A 22,242-nucleotide genomic window follows, 5' to 3' on the forward strand; every position below is an offset into this window, starting at 1 on the left:
TGACGTCAAAAACTAACAATCTAGTGTCGTCTGCTTATCTAAGGGTTACCGACTGAGTGTGCCACGTGTATGTGTCTTCCATAATTTATTATTAGTTTAAGTTATTATAGAATTATTTAATCTTCTAATTAGGATAAGGTAAGTTTTAAAAAGTTATTTTTTGCGCGCTTTATATTCCTCAGCTCTACCGGATAGGATAGGTTAGGTTAGGTTACGTAATAATATATTTTCAGCTTAGTCCTGTTCATATTAGCTTATATTATATAATTATTTCGGCAATTTTCAATGGTTTTTTTGATATTTTCTACTTGCAATATTGCAAATCTAAGCCGCTATTATTGCCAACAACTGTTATTTGAGACTAAAAAGAGGCCCCGAATAAAATTCGACAACCTCAAATCTCTTCTCTATTAGGTGATTCATTGAGGCAATCATAGGACACTGACATTTATGTTCAGTCGAGCCACTTACTGCCTTTTCAAGAGTTCTATCCCAACACTAGCCTCTTTTATCATTATTAAAAATAACGCTGGCCTCTTGTCAATTACTGGGAACCATTTCCCATCAACCTCAAATTCTTTAGGCATTCAAAACTGGACTAGTAGGCGGTTGAACACCACTTTAAAAGAGAGCCTTGGAAGAAATAATACTGAAATGAAACGATCCAAACTAGAACCTCTTGAAATAGAACCAGAAACTATAATGCCAACAGTAGAAGTTAAAACTCATGCGAGTAGAAAATTCTATGATCTTTCTCATGGAGCTGATCATAAACCACAATCTCAAGAAGAAAAAGATCAAGTTCATCATAATCTGTTTGATTACATATACAAAAATGTTGTTGGTAATGATACTGTTTTTGCTGCACCCTTTGGAATGCGTAATGGTAAGTTACTGTAACTTTTATTTAAAGGAAAAATCAGGTACCGTAACATTATACCCTAAAATAATGGCCTTTTTCTAAATATAAAAGGAAAAATATTAAAAAGACAAAGATGATCTCTTATTACAAAATAATTAGCATTTAATTACTACTGTGCCATCCGCCTAGTGTTCGTACGGGGTAAAAATTTAATCGGGGTCGGGGTCGGGTTTAGGTTATCCCCGAAAAAAACAAGTCGGGGTCGGGGTCGGGGTAAGACATCGCATGCTGAAAAATTTTGGAAAAATTATAAAAAAATCGTTTAATTTCTGGGTGTTTGGAAAGAAGCTTTATTTTCGTATCGCACTTAGCTAGTGACTCTTATAGCTAGTAGGCAAGAAACTGTAAAAAAGCCCAATAAATTCCGACTTTCTGAGCTACGCAGCTACGATTCCCACGAAAGACCACTGCCATTACAGAAGACGGGGGAGGGCCGCCGATCCAAGAGAGGGAGGATGGTGAACTTTGGAATTTTGGTGACTGTTTTTACTGTATTTTGTTTGTTGTTAGTTACCCCTTGCCCTTTTTTCATAAATGAGAAGCGGAGCACTTATTTGAGACGAATGAGATGATAGATTTTGGTTAGGTTATTTTTAGCAAATTATTTTTTGTCCTGCGCCAAAAACAAACCCCGAAAAAAACCCCGACTATATTTTACATGTTAGGTACCGGGGTCTTGGGAAAAAGTCGGGGATCCCCGGTTTTCGGGGTCGGGGTCCCCGTACGAACACTACATCCGCCATTGGTTTAGTGGCGTCTGCTAAATCGAACCTCTTACGCGCGTGATCGAGTGGGCCACCTTTCCCTTACCTCTCTCAGCCTATGAGAATTAAACCAATCACGCAGGGTTAAGTGGTTCGATTTAGCAGACGCCACTAAACCAATGGCGGATGGCGCAGTAGTCCTCGTTTTTAAGAATAATTTAATACTAATTATTTTGTAATGAGAGACCATTTATTTATTTTTTAATATTTTTCCTTTTATATTTAGGAAAAGGCCATTATTTTAATGTATAATGTTATGTTACCTAAACTTCTCCTTCAAAAAAAGAGTGTTGAATAAAGCAAATAGAGAGTATAGAGACTTCCATCATTAGTTGTATATTGCGATTACGTTGCTTCTGGAAAGCCCCTTAAATTCTTGGAGAAATTTCTTTCCGAAGAATGCTATCCAATGTATGGAAATACTCATACAACAACCTCTGTTACGTCTTTACAAAGTACCCTATCAAGACACGAAGCCAGGTAGACCTAGGACTAACATTTGTGTTCAATTTAGTTGACGAAAAAATTGTAATGATAATGATAGAAGAGTAAATATTATTTTAGGGACATAATAAGAAATTGCACCAATGCATCTGAACACGATGCGGTTGTCTTTGTTGGTTCGGGTTGTACGGGCGCGGTTCATAAGTTTATTAGTGTCCTTGGCCTCTCTAAATCAATTCCGAGCATTGTTTTTGTGGGACCCTTTGAACATCATTCCAATTTGTTACCTTGGAGGGAAATAGGGGCCCAAGTGGTTAGAATTAACGAAAACCAAGATGGTCTCGTAGATTTGAAACATTTGGAATCAGAGTTGAAGGTAAATTGATAAAGTTCAATTGGCCTTATTCCTGATCAACGCCACCGAGGCCTAGCGGCGACTTTTGGAACTATAATAATACGGTAGCCAATTACAGGTGGCGGTGGAGTCGATGGACTCTGATGGAAATCTGTTATTTTCTATGTTTTGTTGATCTTTCTGAATCATGTGAATAGCCAAGGCTTAACGAGCGATATGGTTTCAAAAGTATTAAAAGTTGATTTTACCTTTCTTATTCTGTCTAATATTATGAAATAAGACTTTCGGAGTAAGTTTTCATTCGATTTTGGTCTATTTGGAGATTATTAGGTTAATAATAATTAGTTAAAACATGTTTTTTGAAGTTGAAGCGGTAATAAGAAAATAACAGATCTCCATCAGAGTACATCGACTCCAGTGCCACCTGTAATTGGCTACCGTATTATTATAGTTCCAAAAGTCGCCGCTACGCCTCGGTGGCGTTGATCAGGAATAAGGCCAATTGACTTCATAATGTCTATAGTTCCCAAAACGTTTCCCACTTTACAGAAATACCAAAATAAGGGTCTGAAATTATTGGGTAGTTTTTCGGCCGCATCAAATGTAACTGGCATATTAACAGACGTTAATGCAGTTACCGCCCTTCTACATCGTTATGGGGCATTGTCTGTTTGGGACTACGCTTGTGGTGGTCCTTATCTTAACATTGACATGAATCCAGTCATTACTGGTCCTGACCAGGAACTGGTTTACAAGGACGCTGTCTTTCTGTCACCTCATAAGTTTGTTGGGGGACCCGATACACCAGGCATTCTTATTGCTAAGAAGAAACTCTTTGTCAATCCAGTACCATCTGGATGCGGGGGTGGAACCGTGTTTTTCGTTTCCAAAGAAACGCATAGATATCTTCAAGAAGTAGAGATGAGGGAAGAAGGGGGAACTCCGTTTATTATTGGATCAATTAGAGCCGGATTAACATTTCAACTTAAAGACGCTTGCACAACAAGAGCCATTGAAGCCAGAGAAAAAGAGCTATGCCAGCGAGCTTTTGATAAGTGGAGTAAAGTTCCTGAACTCGTTTTACTCGGCAACACAACCGTGTCTCGGTTGGCCATATTCTCCTTTTTAATCAAACATCCAGCTTCCGGATATTTTCTCCATCACAATTACGTTTGCGCACTCTTAAATGATATCTTTGGAATCCAGACAAGAGGTGGTTGCGCCTGCGCAGGGCCTTACGCTCAAGATTTACTAGGAATTGACGAGCCTTTAGCTCAAAGAATTGAAGATATACTGGCGGAAGACGCCACTATAGATAGAGTCCATCTGAGACGTTACAGAGAATACAACCACAGGGAAATACTACGTCCCGGTTTCAGTCGTCTCAATCTACCATTCTTCATGAGTGACGAGGATGTTGACTTTGTTTTGGAAGCCGTTACCATGATCGCGAAACATGGTTGGAAGCTGTTACCCCTTTATCTCTTAAACTTTGAAACTGGTGAATGGAAACATAAGAGTCATCAACATTTCCGGGATCGGAAATGGCTAGGTGCAATATCATACACGTCAGGGGAGTTTCAGTTTACTCATCCCAAAGATTACAATACTGGACCTTTACCAGTTGATAGACAAGATTGTCTACGAAAGGCCCAAGAATTATTTGATTCCGTTAACAAAGTAATTAAATTGTGGTATACGGACTAAATACCCCCAAGACAAAAGACCCCCGGTCATAATCCCCCCATTTTTAAAAACGTACAAAACCCCCCCACTATCAAGACAAAATCCCCCCACTCTGTAGACAAAATCCCCCTACGCTCTAGACAAAATTCCCCGGTCATAATCCCCGGTTAGGTTATGTTAGGTTAGGTTAGGTTAGGTTGGGTTGGGTTCGGTTCGTAATATTTTGGAAATATTGTAACAATGGTACGCCTTTTCCAAAATATTATTTTTTACATTTATTTTCTTCCGAAGAACACAGTTTGGGGGGAATTTGTCCTGGGGCTGGGGGTATTTTGTCTTCGGCATCCATTCGGGGGGAAATTGTCCGGGGGATTTTGTCTCCTACCTGAGGGGATTATGTCCTTTTCTTCTCAAATGGGGGGATTATGTCCAGGGGGGATTATGTCCTACATTCTTAAATTGTATTTCACAGCTAATCATTATCGTTTATACCATCGGCTTTCTTCAGATTATTCCTAAGAATTCTTTGCCCGATCAATCACTATTGTTTGACGACGAAGCTAAACCCTTTAGAATTTTCCTGCTACCAAGTGAAGCTCAAACGCATCTATTTCCTCATGAAGGCAATGGAAAACTGCCAGTAGTTTCCAAACTTCTCTATGAACCCCCTTCAAACGATGCTAGAAAATTAACTAAAGTTGAAGCTAAAATACAAGATGAACCTCTAATGTGCACACTGAAACGCAAAAACGATATACCCGAAGCGCTAATACCCTCAATGGCCTCCAAGTGGCATTCCCCTCCGAAAAACATCTTTAAACCCTTACTCAAAGTAATGACCTAGGATTAATTGGTCTAAAGACGAGGGGGTGTAACCAAGAAGTGATATCTAGTTTATTAGGGAGAAGGTATAAATTCGCCACATTTCTAGCTTTATCTCCAGTCCAAACAAACGTAGGTCCGGAGTTAATCCCCGCCTCTAAATTACAACCAGCATCTCATTGGTTCTTAAAAACTCGTGCACGTCAGCGCGACCTACGCGAGTGACGAAAATTACAATCATATTTTCCGACTGAGGAGAGGCGAAATAGCCCGGCCTCCTTTTACGTCCCCCCCTTGTATTTTGAAAGGGGGACTGGGACTATGGCGCGCGAATACTTAGGCATCTTATACCTTCTCCCTAGTAAACTAGATATAATATCTTCTTGGTGTAACTTAATTAACACCTAATTATTTTAGGCGATTGATGAATTTAAAATGATTAAAAATGGAGACAAGGTTCTGGTTTGTTTATCAGGGGGAAAAGATTCCTTGTCGTTGCTTCACAGTCTACATCAACTTCAATTTTATATGAAGAAACAAGATGTTAATTTCTCGATTGGCGCGGTTACAGTTGACCCTGGAAGTAACGCCTATGACCCTAGACCCTTAATCCCGTATTTGGCTAGTTTGAAAGTCCCCTATTTCTTCGAATCGCAAGGCATTATAGAGCAAGCTGCTAATTTGGATAAGTGCAAATCAATATGCAGTTTTTGTAGTCGGATGAAAAGGGGTAGGATATACGCTTGCGCCAGGAGAGAAGGTTATAATGTCATCGCTTTAGGACAACATTTGGATGATTTAGCCGAAAGTTTTTTGATGTCCATATTTCATAATGGAAGGTTGAGAACAATGAAAGTTAATTACACCGTAAAGTAAGTAAAAACGGGCCATTTTTTAAGAGTTTTGACTGACTATCGAGCATAATTATTTCAGAGAACAAGATATGAGAGTTGTGCGTCCATTTGCCTTTGTCAGGGAAAAGAATTTGAGAAATTTTGCTGAAGAGGTTAAAGTTCAACGTAAAATACATTCAAAACTAATTCTTGAGAAATTTTATTATTTTTTTAACAGAAACGGCTTCCAGTTATACCAGAAAATTGTCCAGGGTGTTTTGAAGCACCCAAAGTGAGTTAGATATTTTTATTTTTTACTCCGACAAATTAGGCTTAACTCCAGGGAGTCAGGGACTAGTTCGTGAAGCCTTGCCATTTTTATAAATATTTGCAACCATTTTTTCATTATTCATTATTATTTTTATTATAAGGAACGTCATAGAACGAAACAACTTTTGGCCCAACAAGAAGCGTTGTTCCCCCGTCTATTTGTTAGTTTACTATCAGCGATTAAACCTTTAATGGCAATTAATCGAACTGGCATTGAAAGTGGGCCTAATTGTTGGTTAAATGCACCCAAAGACTCGAAAAGTCAAAGCTCTGATACTGACGATGAAGATGATTTAGGAATTAATAGAAATTAAATCAATATTGTATTTTAATGTACATAATTTACGATTAAAAAAACAAATTTTAATATTTTTGTCGTTTAAAATAAATATAAATTTCCCGCCATAAAGTTACACGTGGATTGAATCTCCCGCCATAAAGTTACACGTGGATTGAATCTCCCGCCATAAAGTTACACGTGGATTGAATCTCCCACCATAAAGTTACACGTGGATTGAATCTCCCGCCCAATGAGATAGATAGAGTTACAATTCAAATCGGCTTACCACGAACAAAAATATATAGACCAACCATAAAGTTTAGCACACAACCCATTCCTAAGCTCTGGCTTTGATATCCATGTAAAATAAGAAGCTTGTAGGGTGGACGTTTGCACCCCCTCTGTTCCACCAATAAGCTCCCACTTTCATTGCGTCATCTGAACAGTCAACGGACATCTAAAAGTAGTTTTGCGACGGTAGCGGCGCGGTCCGAGGAAAAACGTAAATACGATCAGATCGTCTGCTATTTTTTTAAAAATTGCGGGAAAATTACTCTAATGAGAGCGGGAGCTGGGCGCCCAAGGCTTAAGTTGATTTGAATTTTAATCTTTGGTAAGTTTTGTTTTCATTCTTAATAATATAAAATTTAGACAGTCGATGTTTTTAAAGTAGTAATTCTGTATATAAATACTGATCAAATCAATCAAAAAGGTGTAGTAACCAACGCTAGAGTTACACACGTATTCGCTTCGCTCCGGTTTTTTTATTAAAACTAGTTGGTTTTTTAGAAAGAACTCAAGTTAAGTAATGTGTTTTTAAGCTAATTTCTGACGGTCTACAACGCGGTGAATTCGGCTCAATGGATTATCGCGAATTTAATTACGATTCATCGATTTTAAACCGTTCCTTGCTAAGCCTTGGCGCCCTCCTGGCCGCTGTTACTCCTCGCCTTACACTGTAAACTTCTCACGGGAGCAGGAAATGGCTCTGTTTCGCACGCCAGTAAAAAGGCTTTCAGAAGAAGAAGAAGCCGATCTTACAGCCGAGTTCCAAATGGTTAAACAACGACTTAAGGTCCTGTCACCTTCTATTGAGGACTACTGCAATTCAAATTTAAAATTTGTATCTCCGAAAAGACTAAGTGACACCCTCTCTCCGGCCACCCAAAAACTCACGACTACTTCGCTAACAGGTCTAAACTCTGGCCCATCACCCGTTGATTCTCAGTTGGCTTCATCACATGAGCCTCCCCCGAAAGAAACGCTTATTGTTCCTAGTCAGCCGCTGCCTCTAATTGACCTTACAAATACCACTCTTCCATCAACTACTCAACTAGATTCTGTCTCCGATCAGCAGCAATGTCCTAACACTCGCTCACAAGCCCAACGTAAAACAAAAAACCCTACTACAAAAACAACTAAAAAACCACCAGGGAAAGCGTCTCCCTCTTGTTGCTCCTGTGCTCAACCAGTTGAAGCCTCTCATAAGGCTCTGTTATGTGAAATTTGTGAACGCTGGTGTCATTCACAGTGTGCTAATATTTCCGACGATCTTTACTCTCTCCATGCGTCATCACAATGTGACAATTTTGTCTTCCTCTGCCCATCTTGTGTCGTAACGGGCCCCAAGGTACTAAAATCACTTAGCAAGATCGTTAAAGACAACTCGTCCCTGAAACTTTCTTTCAATTCCCTTTCTTCGGAACTTTCCGCTTTGAAAGGTAGCCTTACACCAGATGCTGGGGGGCAGGCGGTCTCGCCCTCCAACGATAAACTTGAAGCTGACATACATCAACTCAAACTGCACTTACCTACCCAACAAAATATTATTGATACTAATAACTCTTGCCAATCTTTACTGAAAGTCCACGGGTCTCTCCTAAAGGAGTATGAATCCTTAACAAAACATATGCATACCCTTCTCCCCCTAATAGACGAAGTAAAACAGTTGAGAGTGCAACAATTATCTCTATCTGATAGACTATCCAGCGATTCCAGCCGCAGCGAAGTTAAGCTGCCAACTATCTCTCCAAACACTGAACATGTTCTACCTGCCACGCCCATGGCTCAAGCTCAATCACAATCAATTTCAACGGAATCGGGAGCCATTAGTGACCCCACTCAGTCACAAACAACTTCACCCAAATCTGTCTACATTTCTCCTAATACAAATGATATGGCGAATGCACCTGCACCCGTTAACCACCAGCAGTTTCCAGCAACGGACCAATTTGGTTCCAGTCATCCCACTGAGAGCTCCCAAGTCGCCTCTGTGCAACCCCAAAACAATACCAGAAAGCTTAATGCTCTCCTTTTCCATATACCGGACTATGACGATTTCAACGGCGATACTTCCTATGTCTTTGGGTTACTACAGGATATGGACTTTACCTACTCTGACTGTTGTCAAATCGGGATTGACCGCATCGGTTCCTTTAGGCAAGACCGGCCCCGTCCGTTACGTCTTAAGTTTTGCTCGGTCAGTCACAGACAATACTTTGTCCGATGTATTCAGGACTGGCGCGTGAGGTACCAGTTCGCATACCCAGTATCCCCTGATCGTACGGCTCCTCAACGACAGCGGCATAAATCTCTAGTTGCGGAGCTCCGCCAGAGGCAGGCGAGGGGTGAAACTGGTCTCTATATTCGTCAGGGCCGTATCTTTCACGATGGTTCCCCCGTGTCTAATGATTATTACCAAGTCGCAAACTCGGGCCCCGCCTCCACCAACACTGGTCCAGGAAATCAGGCCTCAAAAAATGTGACCAGCCTCTCTGCCCCTCCACATCCTTACTACCGGTAGCAACAAATGCGACTCCACTAACTAAAGCTAAACTCAAGATTTTCTACCTCAATGCCCAAAGTTTATTTAACAAAAGAAACGAACTTATCACGATATCGTCAACCTGGGATGCAGACTGTATTTGCGTCACGGAAACATGGGCCTCTCCTTCCCAGCTTGACGCTGTTTTTAATCTTCCCGGCTACACCTTCCTACGGAAGGATAGAATTGACCGTCATGGTGGTGGAATATTGATCTACCTCAAATCCGACATTATTTTTCATGAAATACGTTTACCAGATCAATTCCCAGAATCGCTTTGGTTGGAACTCTACCTACCCACCTCCTCGCTATGGGTAACTCTAGGATGTATATATCGTGCCCCGAACACCCCTCTTATGCAATCTACTAATCTCTTTAATAATATTCGCGATCGCTCGTCAATTACCTCAAACCTTCTGATAGTGGGCGACTTTAACCTCCCAAAAATTGTCTGGTCAACTTGTACCGTAAATCGGCCCGCATCACCAGAACATGAGCTCCTTCTCGACCTCATCCACAATTCCGCCCTTACCCAGCACGTAGACTTTCCTACCAGGTTTAGCCAGAGTCAGGCAATGGGCAGTAATGTACTTGATCTCGTCCTTACCTCCGCAACAGTCGTGCCATGTATTAGCCATCTACCCCCTCTTGGAGGCAGTGACCATGTGATACTTCAAATTGCCTACCCACTGCAGTGCGTTCTTGATTCTCCAATTCCATTTGAAAACAATTATGACTACACACGAGCTGACTTCCCGGCCCTCAACACCGCTCTTGCCAGAATAGACTGGTCCCCCCTGGGCTCTCTCCCCATTGATGAGGCATGGACTCTCTTTACGGTCAATCTATTTGATTGCATCTCGCGCCATGTGCCTATCTACGATACTTCGACTCGTGATAAGCGTGCTTGGATCCCTTTATCCACTAAACGTGCAATGCGGAAGAAAGAAAGACTATGGAAAAAGCTCCGTAAAGCTAGCTCCACTGGTGACCACCGCACTTTTTCTCACCTCCAGCCCCAGTACAAAGCCCAAGTATCCAGTGTAAAATCCCTCATCTTTCGTGCCAAATCTAATATGACGGATCGCAAATTCAAAAACCTAAAGAAAAATCCTCGCGCGTTTTATCGATTTGTTCGCAAACAAATTAAATCGCTACCAACCCGTCTTAATGTAAAACTGCCAAACGGTGACAGCACATACTCTAATTTCCTCATGGCTCAGAGCCTTAATGAGACACTAGTCAAAAACTTTAACCAAGCTCCTACAAATTTAAATGACATTTTTCCCACTATCGCCCCTGAAATGGAAGACTTCTTTCCTTCAACTGAGGACATTATGAATTCTCTTAAGACCCTCGATATTAAGAGTGCCTCAGGACCGGATGGCATCACTTCTCGTCTCCTTAAAAACTGTGCCGGTTCTCTAGCCTTTCCTTTAAACTTAATTTACACTAACACTCTCGTGCATGGTTCAGTCCCGGGGGCTTGGCGGCTTGCTCATGTAACACCGATTTATAAAGGGAAAGGGGAAAAGTGTAATGCCAAAAACTATAGGCCTATAAGTCTCACCTCAGTCGTATGTAAGGTCCTTGAGAAAAGTCTCCGAGTTGCCCTACTTCGTCATGTAACCCCGTATCTCAGCGATTATCAACACGGTTTCCTTTCCAATAAGTCAGTGGAGACCAACCTACTGTCTGCTCTTAGCGTTTGGGTAGAGGCTCTTGATAAAGGCGGCCGAGTAGATGTTATTTACCTCGATATCGCTAAGGCGTTTGATTCGGTCCCACACAAGCGTCTCTTGGCTAAGCTTCGCGCTTATGGAATCACAAACAATATATACGCTTGGCTTGAAAGCTACCTATCCAACCGCTACCAGGCTGTACGTGTCGGTAATTCTTTAAGTTTACCCCTTCAAGTTGTTAGTGGTGTCCCCCAAGGTAGTGTTCTAGGCCCCTTATTATTCATCCTATACATTAATGATCTCCCAAGGGTAGTCTCTTCCTCCCTTCGCTTGTTCGCGGATGACCTCAAACTGTTTAGGGAGATCCGTACTTACGAAGATGTTAGTCTTCTTCAGGCGGACCTTTCTCAACTAGAGGCTTGGTCCCTATCAAATGGTCTCATATTCAATGAAGAAAAATCCCTAGTTCTTACAATGCAACGAAAACCCTCAGATCTCTCTGCCCCTTCCCCTTACTTTCTATACGGTTGTAACATCCAACGGGTAAACGATTGTCGGGACCTCGGAGTGCATCTTACTCATAACCTGTCCTTCCACTCTCACATTTTGAAGTCTTGTGCGCGAGCTAATGGTCTTTTAGCTGTAATCAATGCTAACTTCCCCAATATTTCACCCGCTCTTATCTCTCGCCTCTTTAGCTGTTATGTGCGCCCTATTCTAGAATTTGGCTCCCAAGTCTGGAACCCCTCCCACATCCAGGATATAGCGTCTCTCGATAGGGTCCAAAGCCGTGCTTCTCGGCTTCCTTACAGTTTGAAATCCCGCCCAAGGGCACAACGCGTGTCAGCCCTCGGTTGGCCCTCCCTTACTCTTCGACGTTCTTACCTGGATCTTATTAGTCTATTCAAAATTTTAATTGACCCCTCCCAATCTCATTTTATTCAAGCACCCCGTTCCATTAACACTAGAGGTCACTCCCGCAAATTGTTTCTGAAATCTTTCAAGACCGATGTATTAAAACATTCATTCTTCCGTCGCACAATTCCCCTTTGGAACGCCCTCCCCGAGGATGTGATATCAGTCCGGTCCATTGCTCTATTTAAAACCCGACTAAGGGCTCACTTGCAACTTTAAGAGTTCACTACCTATTTAAAAAAAAAAAAAAAAAAAAAAAAAAAAAAAAATTAACTACCTATTTTTTACTGTGATATGACAATGTGATATGCGATAATGTGATATAAACCTGTTTTGTATGTAGGGAGCTGTATGGCTGACTCAGCCCTAGCTCGACTTTTATTAAAGGAACAAAAAAAAAAAAAAAAAAAAAAAATCAGTTTTTGAGATGCCTCGGAAGAAAACCGCGGAACAGATGGCCCTTTTGGCTTTAAAGCCAAAAAACCAAAGCACGCAGTATAATTTTTATGTGAAGGAATGCGGTACTGTTGGTGTACAAACAATGATGAACATTCCCATCCTTAAATTAAACACCAAGGACAAATCTAGCCAAACAGATAACAAAGTGATGGCTGAAATCGGAGTTGGAAATGAAATCCAATTCCAACCAAAGACGTGCATCGGAACTCAAACTAACAGCCTCAGTGTTTGTAGTACTGAAATGCAAACTGAAAATTACAGCCCAGCCACTAGTATCGTCTCTGAAACCCAAACTGAAGAAAAAAACAACGCTTTGACTAGGCCTTTGCAACCTTAAGCAGCCGATGAAACTTCTTACACTTTTGGTGGAACTATATTTTGTAACCAACTCACTCATGTACCTTGTGTATAACTACGCAAATGTAATACTGCGCAGCGGCGAACCACCTTACTTTCCCTCCTACCACAGATGGGGGTCGGTACACGGAGGGGTTTATTATTTTTCATGTTGAGTGCTAGCGGCCCAGTGCTAAACTTTATGGTTGGTCTATATATTTTTGCCACGAAACACTTTGTTTTTATCAAGCAAGTTTATCAAAACATGACAGCGCCACCTGGGAACCTCTAGCGGAACTAATTACAACTTTTACTTGCTTATTTGCAATCAGAAACATCGTTATGATTTTTATTTCATCTATTTATTAGATTAAAAAGGACTAGAGTTTTTATTATTTAACTCGCGTATTTTATTTAACACGTTTAAAAACTATCTTGACAGCTTGTTACACAGATTATAGCAGCAGACGGTAATAAAAAAGTTCTTAGGGTGGCGCCACCCGTATTTGATAAAGATTCATGCTCGACAAAAGGTGTATTGCGAAACGTCGATCTCGAGATCTCACGTTGTGACTCTAGGTTTAATATATATATTCTATCTCATTGCTCCCGCCATAACGTTACACGTGGATTGAATCTCCCGCCATAACGTTACACGTGGATTGAATCTCCCGCCAAAGTACGTCAATCACGGCCAACTTTAATACGTTCAAATATGGCAATCCTGGTATAGTTGACCGTGTACACGTGGGAAATTTCTACCTAAAATTGCGTCAGTTTAATCGTACTATAGAACCGCTGATCCCGCGGTATCCAGAAATAGTATTAATTAAGCTATATTTATTGTTAATTTATAGATTAAATTATTAAGAAACGATTCGATTGATTAATGTAATTATCTTAATATTATATCCATTTTAATCAGCAAAACCCCTTAGTAGTTTCCGCAATGTCCGTAAGTACTCTAAATAACCAAGGGTTTGGGTATTTCCCCAAAGTGGAGGCCAAGTCGGCGTTTTTTGGCAGATGTTCCGGAATTTTTAAGAAATTAAATTAAATTTTATATTCCAAGGCTGTTGTTGAAAGAAAAGGTACGGTTAAAGTTCGAACTCTACAAGATATTGAACGTCAAGTTCAAGAACGTTGGGAGAATGAAAAGATATTTGAAGTAGATGCTCCCGATCCAAATGGTCCAGATAAAAACCAAGAGAAGTTTGTGTCTACATTCCCATACCCTTACATGAATGGAAGATTACATTTGGGACACACGTTTTCTCTGTCAAAATGCGAGGTTCGTTTATAATTTAACTTCAAATTCAATAGGTAAGAAGTTTCTCTTAAAAGTAACGCTCATTTAGTTTGCCTCTGGGTACCAACGTTTAAAAGGCAAACGTTGCCTATTTCCTTTTGGCCTCCATTGCACTGGAATGCCTATTAAAGCTTGCGCTGATAAACTTAAACGTGAAATAGAAGATTACGGAAATCCCCCAGTTTTTCCTCAAACAGATATTGACGAAGCCCCTATTAAAGCTGATGATTTTTTCGTTACCGACAAAAGCAAAGGCAAGAAGAGTAAAGCTACTGCTAAAGCCGGCAACGCGAAATTCCAATGGCAAATTATGCAATCTTTGGGGCTCTCTGATAAAGAGATAGTACAGTTCGCTGATGAAAATCACTGGCTATCCTACTTTCCTCCATTAGCCAAGGATGATTTAAAAGCTATGGGTTTGAAAGTTGATTGGAGGCGTTCCTTCATAACAACAGCTGCGAATCCCTTTTACGATTCATTTGTTCGATGGCAATTTATTCGTTTGAAGGAAAGAAATAAGATTCAATATGGAAAAAGATACACAATTTTTTCCCCTAAAGATAACCAACCTTGTATGGATCATGATCGTTCTACCGGAGAAGTAATTAAGTCCCTTAAAGGGCTCCTTCGGACCCTTAGACACATGGCCCTCGGATTTCCGAGCCCCCCTACCTAACCAGAGGGAGGGAGTGAAAGAAGGGGGATATTAACAAGGAGGGAACTACTTAGAGGTCGGAAATCGGTGGGGCAAAGTGTTGAGGAAGATCGTCTATGAAGAGGGGATGGAAATCCGCGGGGCCATGTGTCTTAAGGGTCCGAAGGAGCCCTTTAAACCTTAATAGTTTCTAAAGAAACATTATTTTTCTTACTTCAGGGTGTTGGACCTCAAGAATATACTCTGATTAAAATGAAAGTTTTGAACCCACTTCCCCAAAAATTGAAATCATGTAGCGGTGGGAAGCCAGTTTTTTTGGTAGCCGCTACATTGAGACCCGAAACAATGTATGGTCAAACTAATTGTTGGGTTAGACCCGATATGGAGTATGTTGCTTTTGAATTGACCAATGGAGAAGTATGGGTGGCTACTTTGAGAGCCGCCCTTAATATGAGCTATCAAGGTTTTACAAAGGAGAATGGCAAAGTTGATGTATTGACAACTGTAACTGGACAAGTATGTCTCCCAAGCAGTGGTGTGCGAGTCCCGTTTTTTCGGTTTCGAGCCGAGTCCGAGTATCGAAACTAATTTCTTATCGAGTATCGAGCCGAGTCTCAAAAATACTTTCGAGTATCGAGTATTTAGATAGGTCAAATTTTGTTTGTTCTTTCGAGTAATTATCGAGTCTCAAATATTGACTTGTCGAGCAGCAATTTTGTAAATTTCTTGAAAATAACGAAGATGTTCAATTATCTAATATCGAACTAGTTCAAAAAGATTGTTAGTGATCAATTAAACATTGAACAGGTGATTTTCAAAATAAATTCTCATGAACTCATCGTCTGCTATAGTTGTAAGCCTCGGACTCGAGTATTTGTCGAGTATTTAAAATGTTAAAAAGCTACTCGAATCTGTCTCGAGTATCTCAATGTGTTGTTATCGAGTATCGAGTACTCGAACTTAACGAGTACTCGCACACCCCTGCTCCCAAGTGAAGTGACCAACCCAAAATAATAATAATTTTTTAACAGGACATAATGGGCATTAAATTAAAATCTCCATTAACTTCATACCCCGTCATTTATACCCTACCCATGTTAAATATAAAATATGATAAAGGAACTGGAGTTGTGACAAGCGTTCCGTCTGATGCCCCTGATGATTACGCGGCCCTGAGGGATTTGAAGAACAAAGAACCATTTAGAAGGAAGTATAATTTGGAGGATGATATGGTCATGCCCTTTGACCCTGTAAGTAGATTCAATCTTAGGTCTAACACGTTGATTTTGTTTGTTAATTGAAGTTTTTCTTATGTTTAGGTTCCCATTATTGACGTTCCCGAGTTTGGTAACTTGTGTGCCGTGACAATTTGTGACCAATTGAAAATTCAGAGTCAAAATGACCGAGATAAACTAATGGAGGCCAAAGAGAAAGTGTACCTTAAAGGTTTTTACGAAGGTGTTCTATTGGTTGGTCCTTATAAAGGCAAGAAGGTGCAAGAGGTCAAGAAGCAAATTCAACAAGAAATGGTTCAAAAGGTAAGAAGAAATTATACTGAGAAGAAGCTGACATGATTAATCTGAACACTTTTCTTTAGAATGAAGCTGTTTTGTATATGGAACCTGAGAAACAAATCATTTCACGTTCGGGTGACGAATGCGTCGTCGCATTATGTGACCAATGGTATTTGGACTACGGAGAAGCGAGTTGGAGAGCTAAAGTTGATCAATGTGTTGCCAAAATGGAACTATACTCCGATGAAGTTAGGAAAAACTTTAACGCCACTTTGGATTGGTTGAGAGAACACGCGTGTTCAAGAACATACGGATTGGGAACACGTCTACCTTGGGATGAACAATGGCTAATTGAATCTTTGTCCGATTCCACAATATACATGGCTTACTACACAGTAGCGCATTTATTACAAGGCGGGGTTTTTAATGGACAAGCTCCATCACCAGTTGGAATCAAGTAAGGTTATAATGATGACGCGTTGTTTTACAAAACAGAGATGTTGTCTAATCACCAGTTGTCACCTGATCAGAGCCGAAGATTTAACTCCCGAAGTTTGGGACTACATTTTCTTTAAAACCGCCAAATTTCCCAAAACTAAAATTCCACGTAAAACCTTGGACCTTCTGAAACGAGAATTTAACTATTGGTACCCAGTTAACCTAAGATGTTCCGGGAAAGATTTGGTTCCCAACCATTTGACCTATTATCTCTATAACCATTGCGCCATATGGCCCGAGGAGACTGATAAATGGCCATTGGCCATCAGAGCTAATGGACATCTTTTGCTCAATTCGGAAAAGATGTCCAAATCAACTGGAAACTTTTTAACCTTATCGGAAGCCATTGAAAAATTTTCGGCCGATGGTATGAGGTTGTCTCTAGCGGATGCTGGAGATGGTGTTGAAGATGCCAATTTTGTTGAGACTATGGCTGATGCTGGAATTCTGCGTTTATATGCATTTTTGGAATGGGTCAAAGAAATGATTGCTAATAGTAATTTGTTGAGAACTGGACCAAGTGACAAACTCTACAATGATCGGGTTTTTGAAAAGTAAGTGGATAAGGTGGTTCATAGTACCATACTTAAAACTCTGCAATTCCCAATTTCCTGGTGACGTACAGAAAATTTAGCCTCTTTAAGTTAATATAGAGTAATTTCGGTTGAGAGGGGGAGTGAACTGTGTATCCCCTACGTTAGGGGCAACTTTGTACTAGAGAATACTATTTGCCCCCGGAAGGGAAGGGGAGGGGGGATATCACTAAGGTAAGAGATAGAGGGTTATGACGTTGCCGTATACGGGAAAGAAATTACTCTATTAATAGATGTACAGTAGGTTTGAGTGATTATCCCCTCGATGCGCTCGCTACCTTTAACACTGCTAAAATGATAACCCACGTGATCCTTTACCCTTACCACCAGTCCAACACACCTATTCATGTCTTTGTTTACACTCGCACCTAATACTTAATAGATGTACAGAAAGTTTGAGTGATTAGCCCCTCGATGCGCTCGCTACCTTTAACACTGCTAAATTGATCCTTTACTCTTACCACCATTTAAACACGCCTAATCATGTGTTTTTGTTCAACTCGCACTTAATATGAATAAGATGTACAGAAAGTTTGAGTGATTAGCCCCTCAACAGTGCTTAAATGATTACCCACGTGATCCTTTACCCTTACCACCATTCCAACACACCTAACAACATCTTTTTGTTTTTCACACTTAAGTTTATACAATAATAAATGTTAGAGCTTACCTGAATTCTCATTGACATGCACGTGGTGTTCAACAAGTGTTAATTGATCACGAAAAGCCGATAAAATATGTTAAAAATATTTTTAGTCGCCAATAGAGTGCTGTCAGTTGTGACGTCAGATCCAAGGTTAAACGTCAAGAGTCTGCCTTTAGCAATGGGCGGCCATGACAGTTACCGTTTTTTCTTTGTGGGAAAACAGCATGGGTGACGTCACACTGGCGCTTCTGACAGCACTCTATAAGGCTGAAGCTTTGATTCACACACAAAAAAATGAGCGTCTAAAAAATTTGATTATTAGCACACACGCCCGCAACAGTAATAGAGCCCGGTTACATGGGCCTTCGAAGAGCGCTTTATCGAAAGGCGCTTTTAATCCGCCCTCATGTAACACCTGGAAACCGGTTTTCACGAAAAATTTTCGAGATAAAGCGCTTTAACGAAAACTACCTCGGACAAGCGGTTTTCGTCGATAAAGCGCCTTTCCGCGGGGTTAAACCGCCTTTCCCTAGTCATGTAACTACAAAAGCGATTTTCTTGGAAAAACAAGAAATCCCTTATGCGGGAATTTTTCTACTGTAGAGGCTTTTCTCCAGTACTGAAATGTATTTCGCCAAGTGTGCCAGGATTTTTTTACAAACTAGTCTTAAGAAAAAATTAAAATCTTAATTTTGAAAATTGGCGATTTCTGCATTTCTCTCCGAACTAATTAGTCCAGATTCATAAATGAAATCGTAAGTGGGAAGAATGCCACTTTTTAAAATTTGGACAACTACGGATCTTCGTTGTTCAATTAGTTTATCAAATAGTAACCGAATTTTTAATTGAGTTTGAAGTTGAAATTGTATTGTCAAAATCAATACCTTTACTATATTATGTAATGAAATATCCATAATCATACCTAAAGCTTTCTCAAAAATCCTAACTATTCTCACAAGGAGCTGGGACCGACTGACAAACCAGGCAATTTGTAAACACGATAAGTTCCCCAAAATCGAGAGTGGGAAAACCGAGGGTTTCACGAAGAGCGCGCATGTAACAGTAAGCATGTTTTCAAAAGCGCCTTTCGTCCGTCCTACGATAAAGCGCTCTTCGAAGGCCCATGTAACCGGGCTCATAGCACCGACCGTCCCTAACAAAATGTTTCTCTAGTCAGCAAGGACGCTCTCACCTCACTGCCCTAGTTTTGAAAATGTGCAAGGAAGTTTAAGAGAAAACTGGATACAAAGGGGAAAATCCAATGAATAAGTCATAGACTCCCATGAATAGTGTCGAAAGAAATCACAAAGTACCTTTGTTACGTAATTATACCCGAGATTATTTGGGAGAACAAAATTACGCCTTTGATACAGGGCGGAATGAAACACACTATACCTAGCGGTACGATATATACGTCAAACAGGCTACCAAATTCCCAAATGACTGCTAAACGCGTTGATTTAAATTAATAAATAACTATTTGTTAGTTAAACTAAGTTAAACATTAATTTTAAAATGGGAAATACGAAATATAAGAGCATAACAACTCGCGGTGATACACATCATGCTTTCCAAACGAACTCTGACTCTCTGGCGCCATAAAAACACTCGCCAGAGGTCACAAAAATAACTTTTTGTTTTGGTTTGAGTTTGCAGTCGCTAAACCGTGGGAATTTTCGCACTTCACATTTTATGGTTATATCCATAGATATAGCAAACATGTTCAGTGTTCATAGATATTGGCAATGATGTTATCTTCCTAGTTTCTTTCTTTTTTTTCCTCAACAGCCCTAGGCCTATTTTAAAGCGATGCCATATTCATGGTAGTATGCTAATAGAGCTATTTCAGTGGGGGAAAAATTTCGTCTGCTACGAAAATTGGGCCTGCCTTTGGCGGACCAGGGCGGCCATTTTGTGCAGATTTTCTCTATGGGCAAATAGCATTGGTGACGTAGCCATTACCCCCTCTGAAATAGCTCTATAGACTAAAGACTCAATGGAGTTTCCGAAACATAGAATGATAAGGGAAAAAAATTCCCCTGACCAGGGACAGGTGACTTCAATGGGGTAGAACGGGATGGGGGTCAAAAGACTCAAGGTGAATAGATACAAAAGAAAGAATGTTGTTTCTACGGTCTTTTGGAAACCCCCACGATTTCTTTGAATATTGAAAAAAGAGGGAGTGGCACTGAAACCGTGGCAGGCTTCCCCGAAATCCCCTTTTTGTCAATTTGTTTGCTTTCCTGCTGTCAAACTAATAGCCTCATCATAGATGTACATCACTTGATGTAGCTAAACACGAACAACAAAAGTGTCATAGATTCAAAATTGCTTTACAGTGAAATGAACAAAGCCATAAGACAAACAGACCAATTTTACGATGGAATGTTGTATAAAGAGGCTTTAAGAGCTGGTTTCTTTGAATATCAAGCTATGAGAGATAAATATCGTGAACTGACAGTTAACGAAGGAATGCATCGCGATCTCGTTATGAAATTTATCGAAACGCAGGCCATTATTTTGTCACCTATTTGTCCGCATATTGCCGAACACGTATGGTCGCTCCTTGGAAAGAAGGGAAGCATTTTAAAAGCTAGTTGGCCAGTTACGGTCGAACCCGATGAAGTCTTGATAAGATCTTCGCAGTATCTAATGGACGCCGCTCACGATTTCCGTATTCGTTTGAAGACATTGTGTCAATCTATGGCGAAAGGAAAGAAAGGCGCTCCTGGAATCGTTGTCAAACCAACACACGCTACTATATGGGTGGCCAAAACATTCCCACCTTGGCAATCGGCCGTTTTAACCCTAATGAAAAATCTCCATGATAAAAATAATGGTCTTCCCGATAATAAAGTTATCGCCGCTGAATTGAAAAGTATCAACGATATTATTAAGAAGTATATGAAAAAGGTCATGCCTTTCGTTCAAGCGGCCAGGGAAAAAGTTGAACAACGTGGAGTTTCCGCTTTGAATTTAACACTGGATTTTGATGAAATTCAAGTTCTAAACGAAAACTTGTTATATTTGACTAATACTTTGGAAGTACGTGTATTGGTTTGTGTATCAGAAGGGGATAGGGCCTAATCAGGGATAGATTTAATTTTAGGAGTAGGAATGGAGAACGGTTAGTACTTACTTTAGTCCTACTCATACCCCTATATAGAGCCCCTCCCCTCCAACACGCAACGAAAAGTTTAAATTACCATTTTGGCTGCTCACTTAAACTACGTTTTGATGACGTTGCTGACGGGGACGGCGAAAAATACGTAATTCCTTTTTACCTCTGTCGCTATGACCCTTCCGCCTCTTCTTTCATACCCCCCCCCCCCATCCCGGGAAGGGGGTCCGGGACTTTGACGCGCGCTCACGTTACTCTGTTCTCCATTCCTACTTCTAAAATTAAATCTATCCCTGGCCTAATAGAAGAAGGATAACTCTCTGTATCCTCTTTTGTTATGAAACGTGATTCTTCCCAGTAGAGCTATCTTAAAAGCCTTAGTGTGACGTCATACATGCTATTGGTCCATAGAACCAAAGCGGTACCAAACACGGCGGCTCACTGCCAAAATTAAGCCAGTGACGTTTTACCTAGGCACTGACGTCACAACTGAGATAGCTCTGTTGATGGAGCCCTTGGGAAGAATCATGTTATAATTACCCCGTCGGCTTTGTGCAGTACACTTCTCCCGAAAAGAAGTATTATATACTTCTGCTAATATTCATCTGATTTATAGTTGGAGGGTATGGAGATTAAAACTTCATCAGAAGCTGATGAAAAAATAAAAGAAGATTGTTGTCCCGGAGCTCCACACATAACTTATCGAACTGACGTGAGTTAAAGGGTTAAATTAACACTGCCTTTAAAACTAACGTATTTAAATCACGATTTAATTTTAGCCGCGAGTAACTATTAAATTAATTAATGGACAACCAGCTAGTAGCCATTTTGAAATGGACATTGGTATTCACGAAGGCGATACCACTCAGAAAGTAATTGCAAGGATGTGTAAAGAAGATAGGTTCATTAAAGATCCCGCCAAAGTTAAACTCTTTCGATACGATGACCCCGTTGTGGGTCCACGAAAGATTCCTGTTTTGGGTAATCTTAAAGAAGGTAAAACCGAAATTGGCGACTCAGCATCGTTTCATATACAAGTTGACCAAAGTAAAATTCACGTCAAGGAGAATGGTAAAGTTCTCGATGTTGGAGAACAGTTGGCTTATATGGTCTTGTGAATAATTTAAAAATGTATTTTTTTTTAAATTATATCGGGTTATTTATTGTAAAATCAAATAATTAATAATAATAAAAAGTTGTACCACAACAAAATTAAATAACTGATGCTGTTTAATTAAGTTTTTATTTAATGTG

The 22,242-nt window shown here is 40.3% G+C and overlaps 2 protein-coding genes across 4 annotated transcripts; both read left to right on the top strand.

The window, feature by feature from the left end:
• The first annotated feature begins 17 nt into the window (after positions 1 to 17).
• Positions 18 to 6,525, top strand: LOC149654007 (uncharacterized). Of its 3 annotated transcripts, none has more exons than XM_089845353.1 (10): positions 18 to 138; positions 584 to 886; positions 2,019 to 2,166; positions 2,251 to 2,506; positions 3,035 to 4,165; positions 4,644 to 5,003; positions 5,411 to 5,865; positions 5,927 to 5,999; positions 6,065 to 6,118; positions 6,258 to 6,525. In XM_089845353.1, the coding sequence occupies exons 2-10, from the start codon at positions 655 to 657 to the stop codon at positions 6,468 to 6,470; spliced, it is 2,922 nt and encodes a 973-aa protein (XP_089701479.1). In that variant the 5' UTR covers positions 18 to 138; positions 584 to 654; the 3' UTR covers positions 6,471 to 6,525. The 3 variants fall into 3 exon arrangements, with proteins under 3 accessions (XP_089701479.1, XP_089701477.1, XP_089701478.1); XM_089845351.1 differs by having other exon boundaries at positions 29 to 138; positions 415 to 886; XM_089845352.1 differs by having other exon boundaries at positions 31 to 138; positions 415 to 886; positions 4,680 to 5,003.
• Positions 6,526 to 13,396: 6,871 nt separating this feature from the next.
• Positions 13,397 to 22,212, top strand: LeuRS (Leucyl-tRNA synthetase). Its single transcript, XM_089845350.1, has 11 exons — positions 13,397 to 13,607; positions 13,725 to 13,943; positions 14,011 to 14,562; positions 14,836 to 15,132; positions 15,648 to 15,866; positions 15,936 to 16,154; positions 16,214 to 16,587; positions 16,661 to 17,182; positions 20,207 to 20,912; positions 21,605 to 21,700; positions 21,768 to 22,212. The coding sequence occupies exons 1-11, from the start codon at positions 13,602 to 13,604 to the stop codon at positions 22,104 to 22,106; spliced, it is 3,549 nt and encodes a 1,182-aa protein (XP_089701476.1). The 5' UTR covers positions 13,397 to 13,601; the 3' UTR covers positions 22,107 to 22,212.
• The last annotated feature ends 30 nt before the right edge of the window (positions 22,213 to 22,242 follow it).

This window comes from Phalangium opilio, unplaced genomic scaffold (assembly GCF_054372755.1).
Source record: "Phalangium opilio isolate 3A_F unplaced genomic scaffold, DU_Popi_V2 ptg000079l_1, whole genome shotgun sequence".
Classification (NCBI taxonomy): Eukaryota; Metazoa; Arthropoda; class Arachnida; order Opiliones; family Phalangiidae; genus Phalangium; species Phalangium opilio.